At 35.7% G+C, this 9,820-nt stretch overlaps 1 protein-coding gene and 1 pseudogene across 1 annotated transcript in view; both read left to right on the top strand.

Moving 5' to 3' along the window:
- The window catches only part of LOC108374790 (EF-hand calcium-binding domain-containing protein 1-like), an 11,693-nt gene extending 11,129 nt beyond the window's left edge, over window positions 1–564 (top strand). The window contains exon 5 of the mRNA XM_017630811.1: window positions 38–564. Coding sequence (XP_017486300.1) covers window positions 38–157 — 120 coding nt within the window. The 3' untranslated portion in view covers window positions 158–564. The remainder of the gene's footprint in view (window positions 1–37) is intronic.
- Window positions 565–3,346: 2,782 nt separating this feature from the next.
- On the top strand, window positions 3,347–4,931 carry LOC108374789 (EF-hand calcium-binding domain-containing protein 1 pseudogene; annotated as a pseudogene).
- The last annotated feature ends 4,889 nt before the right edge of the window (window positions 4,932–9,820 follow it).

Below are 9,820 nucleotides of genomic sequence, written 5' to 3'. Positions count from 1 at the left end.
GTATTTCAAATAACACTAATTGTCATACGGTTTTTAGGTTTCCATTGAAGACTTTATGGGTACAATCGCAGTTGAACCATTGCTGCTGCAAGCCTTTGGCCAGTGCTTGCCCTCAGAAACTGCCACAGTTTCTTTCTTTTCTACATTACAAATTTAAAATGACTTAAAAAAAATATCTTTATATTTTAATTAGGAAAAAGTCAAAAGAAAGCACTCAATCATATGGAAAAATATTTGTTAAGTTCAGAACATTCGTCTGCTACAAAGTTTTAGCAAAAAAAAAACCAAAAAAAATTTAAAAAAGCGCTGATATAAATTTTAATTGTTTAAGAAAAAGGAGAGCTTCCCCAAAAACTTTGTGTGATATGCATGATTTGCAAATATTTTAAATTTAGTTACTTCAGTGCAAACAAAACTATTATTGTTTATATCGTTATATTCATTCGATATCGTTATTATTATTATATTGCGAGCTTTTTACTTAACACGGCTGCGCACAAGAAATCCGATTTTGAGGCAATTGAAAATCTACATATTGATACGTTCGAATAAATGGATAATAGAAATTCGATTTTTAAATTGGTAAACCATAATCAAAAATAGCTATTAGTTATTTGTATGGACTTGAGAGGTCCCACTTTGCATGACTTTGCCGCAAATTTAGAAATTTAGTTCCGCCTGAATTTGAATGATGGGCTGGGCTATGTCGGGCATCGCATGATAACGGCTTCTTGGCATAGAACTACGAACTTGGTGGCGTATTCACCACACTTATGCGAGAAATAGGCATAGCCTCAAATCGTTCTTGCAGAATATCCATCGTTGCGTCCGCGGTGCGGCATGAAGCGCCGTCCTGCTAACATTTTATTTGGGCCAAGAGAAATAAGTTATCACTGTTCTGCACTGCCCGTCGTAGATTAACTGGCTGCCTTGCCTTCTCCTTTGCACTCTCATTCACCGTGGCGTTTCTGGTAGTGAAAAATTTTGAAATATCGGAGACAGGGATGGAATATTTAAATGTGGCATGGCACGCCATCCTGTTGAAAGGTGGTCCAAGGCCATGCCTAAAATTTCCATCCATAAAAAATCATGCATTTTTAGCGCTCACCGTTGAACGAAATGGCGTTTCCGGCAGCATTTTCAAATAAAAATGGCAAAAGATGCCACCGCATTGGCTTCTCGACGATTACGTGCGGGTTATCTCATCTCCAGTTTTGGTTGTCAACAAAGCCGCTGACATGAAAATGCGCTTCGTCAGTGATCGCACTTCCGTAGATTTCACGAAAAATCAGACTGCTGTGGATTGCGTAATAGCTTAGAAGACACACATCGTAGTATGGCTATCAATACTGCGATCTACACCATACGTGTGTCACCCTCATACTACGAGTCATTGTAGTTGCTACGTAGCAACGAAAAAGTACCACTAATATTAATATTGTAATTTTTAAACTATATATGTGTCGCAGGCCTAACATAAATATCTAAATGAATAAGTACTATAAAAATCCATGACTAGATTTTTATTTTGACGATAGCAGTTGATGGTTGATTGCTTTGTCACAAATATTTAAGTTCAAATCAAATCAATACGAAGCATAATAAAAATTATCAGCCTTATCTTATTTTGCCTAGCAGAACTTTGAATAAGGTATTAACAATAATAAACTAACTATCAGCGACCCCATAAGCCTTCTATAAATATACGAATAAGCGGTCTATATACTTATGATTCATATCGCATTGCATAAGAAAATCTAGAAAATGTTAAGAAAAATTTAAAAAATGAATTTTAGGCTGGTCCAAAAAATGAAGGGGTACTACAAAATTGCATACTCAAATCTTATTTGAAATATTTATAAAGTTATTGAAAGCAAACAAAAATATTTAAAAATCTTTGCATTGCAAATAGTCAGTATAGGTATATAAGCTTTATTGGGCTAATGTATGTATGTATAATATAATTTTTAAAATAACGGTTGATTTTGAAATAGAGCATAATTTTTTTCTTTTGTGATAAGAAAAGAAACAAAATGTTGAAAACATTAATTAACCATTTCCTTAAGTAGGGCTAAGAAGTTCCTGTTGAACGCTCATATCGTTGTATTAATATAGAAAAACCTTATATCATTTTACGGATTGTTAGCTAACTGATAGCTTTTGGATAAATCCAGATATTTCAGTGTTGGTGAGGCTGGCAGTGTTTTGTTTTTTTTTTTAAGAAAATTAATTGAAAAGCGTTATTTGGCAAAATATACGAATCGATCTCGGGAGATCGCTTTATTTTTTGACGATTTCTTCCTGGATCGATTACACAGTGCTACGAAAACGCATAAAGTATAAATACCTGGGAAGTTATGTATATTTCCTGGTAGGTCTTTTCGAGTAAAACCAGAATCGAAATATTAAATTTGCCAAACGCCTCCATAATCTTGATTTACCGTTAAAAACCGGTGTTTCGTACTTTTGCGCACTTATAAGCCTGTAACTTATTTCATTATGAACCGAGCTTGGACCTTTCGAACGATATACATATATGTGAATAAAAAAAAAATCTTAAGAGATCTGTGTGTATTTACCCAGCAAACACATTTTTTTTTTACTTTTTCACCTTTTTTCAACATATGTGAGGTCTTTACGCACTTTTTTATAAAAACGATTCTAGTCCTAAATTAATTGTAAAACTACTTATACTCAAAAATGTTTTCTTTACTATTATTCTTGATTATTATAAGTTCTTTTCCGAATTTTATTATTAGTATTTGAAAAAGTCCAGAAGGAAGCCGCGAAGTCAAATCTAAATTTCTGAGGCTTTAGCATAAAATTAAATGATAAATCTAACCGCAAAAAGTCTATCCTAGTCACAATGGTAGGCGAAATCTTGGCTGCAGGGCATTCCTCGTCGTACCACTTGTTCTTTCCGGATCGCTGAAATTCGACTACTTCTTCGGCGGCGGTCCGTAATAAGCGAGTGAAGTTTAAAGAAAAACATGTAGCTTCATCGTTATTGTTATGTTGGAATCCAGTGCTACACTCTACCGTGTTCCGGGCCCCGGCCCAAATGTTGATCCAACTTGCCCACCCATTGTATATTGAAGAAAGCGCTCCTTGTTTGCCTCTGCTTCTACGAGTTCAATTTTCAGCTGCCTAACACATTCTACTCTCCTAGTAAGATGTAAATAAATGACGAAGCAATTTTCAAATGTTAGCAGAGATAACTTAAAATATATTAACACGCTGCTAAACAATTAATTAGGGAAAACAAGTATGAAAACACTGAGCAGTAGCTTCTGTTGCTGACCATCGGACAATATGGGTCAAATGTTCATAATTATAAAAAATCACAATGCAAACTAATTGTATGTGGCAAAAAGTTCATCAGTGTCATCACAACTGGACTATTTACGTGCGCGGCGTACGCTCACGTTGTAAGCTGCCAAGGCGACATTGCCGCATGCGTCATGCCAGGTAATAATCAGTAGACATCTAAGCTGTGCCCAAGGCGAACTAATATAAGGTGATAGCAGGAGTACAAAAACAAAAATTTACTTGTATTTTGTTTTTGCTTTGGCGGCATAAACTGTCAAAATCTGTAAGAGTGTGTGTAGAAATTCAAACAAAATTTTTCAATTTGATATCAGAAGCCGTGCGGCGAAACACATACACAAAATCAGCTGAGCTAGTAACACCACCTTATATTAATTCGCCTTGGCTGTGCCGCAACAACAGCAAAGGCATTGACATTTAACTATATACATAATAGATCTATATTTTTAAGTAATGCGCAGAGGTGTATATTTCCATACTCGGATTGTCAGACGCGCTCATACAGAACAGATCCACAGTTCGCAGATCAACACGTCAGGGTGTACATACATACATACATATCTACGCGACAACAAGCAGCCGGCAAACACTGCTCAACCATTTGTTTTTATTTCGTTTTTTTTATTGCCTTTATTAAACACAGCACTTTCGATATTGTCACCGAAGAAATTTTAATGGAACGCATATTTTGTTGTTGGGATCGCGCTCACGAAGGTTTGCCATTGCGCTTGGATGGTTGGTTGACAGGCTTGTCGATTTTTCTGCGTGGTTCGCTAGCTGAGCGCGCTAACTTTTGCTTTCGTGTCTATGACTTGAACGGTGATGGCTTTATAACGAAAGATGAAATGTTTACGCTGCTGCGTAATTGTCTCATCAAACAGCCACAGGATGAGGATCCGGATGAAGGTGTTAAAGATTTGGTGGAGATCGTCTTGAAGAAATTCGATTTGGATAAGGATGGCAAGGTAGGAAAGAAGTGTTTTGATATCTTAAGTCGTTTAGTCGTTTCTTTGTTGTTTAATTTGAATTTACATATGTATGTATTTCAAATAACACTAATTGTCATACGGTTTTTAGGTTTCCATTGAAGACTTTATGGGTACAATCGCAGTTGAACCATTGCTGCTGCAAGCCTTTGGCCAGTGCTTGCCCTCAGAAACTGCCACAGTTTCTTTCTTTTCTACATTACAAATTTAAAATGACTTAAAAAAAATATCTTTATATTTTAATTAGGAAAAAGTCAAAAGAAAGCACTCAATCATATGGAAAAATATTTGTTAAGTTCAGAACATTCGTCTGCTACAAAGTTTTAGCAAAAAAAAAACCAAAAAAAATTTAAAAAAGCGCTGATATAAATTTTAATTGTTTAAGAAAAAGGAGAGCTTCCCCAAAAACTTTGTGTGATATGCATGATTTGCAAATATTTTAAATTTAGTTACTTCAGTGCAAACAAAACTATTATTGTTTATATCGTTATATTCATTCGATATCGTTATTATTATTATATTGCGAGCTTTTTACTTAACACGGCTGCGCACAAGAAATCCGATTTTGAGGCAATTGAAAATCTACATATTGATACGTTCGAATAAATGGATAATAGAAATTCGATTTTTAAATTGGTAAACCATAATCAAAAATAGCTATTAGTTATTTGTATGGACTTGAGAGGTCCAACTTTGCGTGACTTTGCCGCATATTTAGGAATTTAGTTCCGCCTGAATTTGAATGATGGGCTGGGCTATGTCGGGCATCGCATGATAACGGCTTCTTGGCATAGAACTACGAACTTGGTGGCGTATTCACCACACTTATGCGAGAAATAGGCATAGCCTCATATCGTTCTTGTAGAATATCCATCGTTGCGTCCGCGGTGCGGCATGAAGCGCCGTCCTGCTAACATTTTATTTGGGCCAAGAGAAATAAGTTATCACTGTTCTGTACTGCCCGTCGTAGATTAACTGACTGCCTTGCCTTCTCCTTTGCACTCTTTCGTGAACAGCGCCGATGTTCTAAAATTACCTTTGACTACCGGTGTTGGTTGATAGTTTACGAAGCCGGGTTCTCGAATTTGGCCATTAAACGTTAAAGAGCCGACTATAGAGAGCCATGGACGTGATGATCATCCTTGTTTTTGTAGCAGATGCGTTTAACCCCCAAGGGATTGTGTCAAGTAGTGTCCATTTTATCCTCAGACTCGGCTTATAATTCGGCAGCAAAAAGTTGTTGGGATGGTGATCTCGGTGATATCGCATGACAAACCGCTTTGATAACAAGATGCTGTGTTCTTTCACCGCCAGCATCTGGCTTTCGTCGTAGAGGTGATGCTGGAACGATATGATAAGGCAGTCGGTTGCCATATTTAGGTCTGCGTTCGGGTACGTTTGTACATTTTCCCACTGTGTGGCACTCGTTCTATCGACCACACTAGCGCTGCATAATTTCTCGTCGACTGGCCGACTGCCCGGCCCGGTTACTCATAACAAGTGGAGGTGGTGTGTGCTAAGAAGAAGAAAAGACTATCGGACGTGACTCTCGGCATCTTTGGGTGATTCACTGTGGTGTTTCTGGTAGTGAAAAAGTTTGAAATATCGGAGGCAGGGATGGAATTTTTAGATGTGGCATGGCACGCCATCCTATTGAAAGGGCGTCCAAGGCCATGCCTAAAATTTCCATCCATAAAAAATCATGCATTTTTAAAGCTCACCGTTGAACGAAATGGCGTTTCCGGCAGCATTTTCAAATAAAAATGGACAAAAGATGCCACCGCATTGGCTTCTCGACGATTACGTGCGGGTTATCTCATCTCCAGTTTTGGTTGTCAACAAAGCCGCTGACATGAAAATGCGCTTCGTCAGTGATCGCACTTCCGTAGATTTCACGAAAAATCAGACTGCTGTGGATTGCGTAATAGCCTTAGAGACACACATCGTAGTATGGTATCAATACTGCGATCTACACCATACGTGTGTCACCCTCATACTACGAGTCATTGTAGTTGCTACGTAGCAACGAAAAAGTACCACTAATATTAATATTGTAATTTTTAAACTATATATGTGTCGCAGGCCTAACATAAATATCTAAATGAATAAGTACTATAAAAATCCATGACTAGATTTTTATTTTGACGATAGCAGTTGATGGTTGATTGCTTTGTCACAAATATTTAAGTTCAAATCAAATCAATACGAAGCATAATAAAAATTATCAGCCTTATCTTATTTTGCCTAGCAGAACTTTGAATAAGGTATTAACAATAATAAACTAACTATCAGCGACCCCATAAGCCTTCTATAAATATACGAATAAGCGGTCTATATACTTATGATTCATATCGCATTGCATAAGAAAATCTAGAAAATGTTAAGAAAAATTTAAAAAATGAATTTTAGGCTGGTCCAAAAAATGAAGGGGTACTACAAAATTGCATACTCAAATCTTATTTGAAATATTTATAAAGTTATTGAAAGCAAACAAAAATATTTAAAAATCTTTGCATTGCAAATAGTCAGTATAGGTATATAAGCTTTATTGGGCTAATGTATGTATGTATAATATAATTTTTAAAATAACGGTTGATTTTGAAATAGAGCATAATTTTTTTCTTTTGTGATAAGAAAAGAAACAAAATGTTGAAAACATTAATTAACCATTTCCTTAAGTAGGGCTAAGAAGTTCCTGTTGAACGCTCATATCGTTGTATTAATATAGAAAAACCTTATATCATTTTACGGATTGTTAGCTAACTGATAGCTTTTGGATAAATCCAGATATTTCAGTGTTGGTGAGGCTGGCAGTGTTTTGTTTTTTTTTTTAAGAAAATTAATTGAAAAGCGTTATTTGGCAAAATATACGAATCGATCTCGGGAGATCGCTTTATTTTTTGACGATTTCTTCCTGGATCGATTACACAGTGCTACGAAAACGCATAAAGTATAAATACCTGGGAAGTTATATATATTTCCTGGTAGGTCTTTTCGAGTAAAACCAGAATCGAAATATTAAATTTGCCAAACGCCTCCATAATCTTGATTTACCGTTAAAAACCGGTGTTTCGTACTTTTGCGCACTTATAAGCCTGTAACTTATTTCATTATGAACCGAGCTTGGACCTTTCGAACGATATACATATATGTGAATAAAAAAAAAATCTTAAGAGATCTGTGTGTATTTACCCAGCAAACACATTTTTTTTTTACTTTTTCACCTTTTTTCAACATATGTGAGGTCTTTACGCACTTTTTTATAAAAACGATTCTAGTCCTAAATTAATTGTAAAACTACTTATTTTCAAAAAACGGATGAAATTTTACTGAGTTATTAAACTTTTCATGAAAACAAAATTTTTATAAAAATTCTATTTTTGACTATTCTATTTACTCAAAAATGTTTTCTTTACTATTATTCTTGATTATTATAAGTTCTTTTCCGAATTTTATTATTAGTATTTGAAAAAGTCCAGAAGGAAGCCGCGAAGTCAAATCTAAATTTCTGAGGCTTTAGCATAAAATTAAATGATAAATCTAACCGCAAAAAGTCTATCCTAGTCACAATAGTAGGCGAAATCTTGGCTGCAGGGCATTCCTCGTCGTACCACTTGTTCTTTCCGGATCGCTGAAATTCGACTACTTCTTCGGCGGCGGTCCGTAATAAGCGAGTGAAGTTTAAAGAAAAACATGTAGCTTCATCGTTATTGTTATGTTGGAATCCAGTGCTACACTCTACCGTGTTCCGGGCCCCGGCCCAAATGTTGATCCAACTTGCCCACCCATTGTATATTGAAGAAAGCGCTCCTTGTTTGCCTCTGCTTCTACGAGTTCAATTTTCAGCTGCCTAACACATTCTACTCTCCTAGTAAGATGTAAATAAATGACGAAGCAATTTTCAAATGTTAGCAGAGATAACTTAAAATATATTAACACGCTGCTAAACAATTAATTAGGGAAAACAAGTATGAAAACACTGAGCAGTAGCTTCTGTTGCTGACCATCGGACAATATGGGTCAAATGTTCATAATTATAAAAAATCACAATGCAAACTAATTGTATGTGGCAAAAAGTTCATCAGTGTCATCACAACTGGACTATTTACGTGCGCGGCGTACGCTCACGTTGTAAGCTGCCAAGGCGACATTGCCGCATGCGTCATGCCAGGTAATAATCAGTAGACATCTAAGCTGTGCCGCAACAACAGCAAAGGCATTGACATTTAACTATATACATAATAGATCTATATTTTTAAGTAATGCGCAGAGGTGTATATTTCCATACTCGGATTGTCAGACGCGCTCATACAGAACAGATCCACAGTTCGCAGATCAACACGTCAGGGTGTACATACATACATACATATCTACGCGACAACAAGCAGCCGGCAAACACTGCTCAACCATTTGTTTTTATTTCGTTTTTTTTATTGCCTTTATTAAAATGTAAATGGAAATTGAAATTGAAATTAATGCAGCTTTGCAAATAGATTCTGCCAATACATTCATATGTGCATAGTACATTAGGGCGGGTCAATTTTTTTTTTTACTATGCACGTATAGCATAGAACGATTCTACGTGCAATTTTTAGCAAATTTGCCGAAGAAATCATTAAAATTAATTTAGTATTTGCCAAATTGCGAAAATAGGTTTCCAAAAAATGTGAAAATTTTCTTTGTTTCGCCCACTGGTGGAATCCTTAAGAAAAAGGTAGGTGCAGAAATAGATTCCTCATACCGAAAATCCCTTCTGGCATGTTTTTATACAAAATTTAAGCATATCTTTACGACACTACAGCAAAATGCTAAGAAACCTATCTTTGCAAATTAGCAAACTCCAAAAGGATTTCAGACCCATGGTTTCTTCGGCAAAGTTGCTTAGAATTACATCTTCAATCCTTTTGTGCTACACGCGCATAGTCGAAAAAATTTCCCATAAAAATTTACCCGCCCTAACATACATACATACATATATAGTTATACATTTTTACAAATTTATATAAACATATTTGCAACGCTCAATATGCATTACACATTAAAACAATCTGGCATGCATACATACCTATAAGTGTCAGTAAATACATATGTATGTATATAAACATAGAAATTCATTCATACATAGAGATACACAAATGTATGCCCTCAAATATTCTGCAGTCACTTCTAAGCATAGCTTAAGGTGTCTTCTTATCATCAACTGTGAAGGTAATTTATTTATTTTTTTCTGCTGTACACTCACTGTTGTTGCTCCTCATCAACATCAATCCAATCATAACAGGCGTCACATCAATTTGTTTCAGAATTAATGTGTTCCTAGTATGAGAAACAATGGGGACTTTGGTCACTTGGATTAGTGTCCAATTGTTTTTTGTTGTTTTTTTTTTGGTTCGGCAGCAACGGCATAACAAAGGGTGCATATGTGTACATATGTATGTATGTATGTACATGTTTCTTGCTGCATCAAACCAGATTGAATTTGTAAAATAGTAAGGTGTGAATATAGT

Source organism: Rhagoletis zephyria, unplaced genomic scaffold, assembly GCF_001687245.7.
Source record: "Rhagoletis zephyria isolate East Lansing unplaced genomic scaffold, Rhagoletis_zephyria_1.1 Rzeph_scaffold_08136, whole genome shotgun sequence".
NCBI lineage: Eukaryota > Metazoa > Arthropoda > Insecta > Diptera > Tephritidae > Rhagoletis > Rhagoletis zephyria.
Note: the sequence above shows the minus strand (reverse complement) of the source record. Positions and strands in the feature narration are given on the sequence as shown.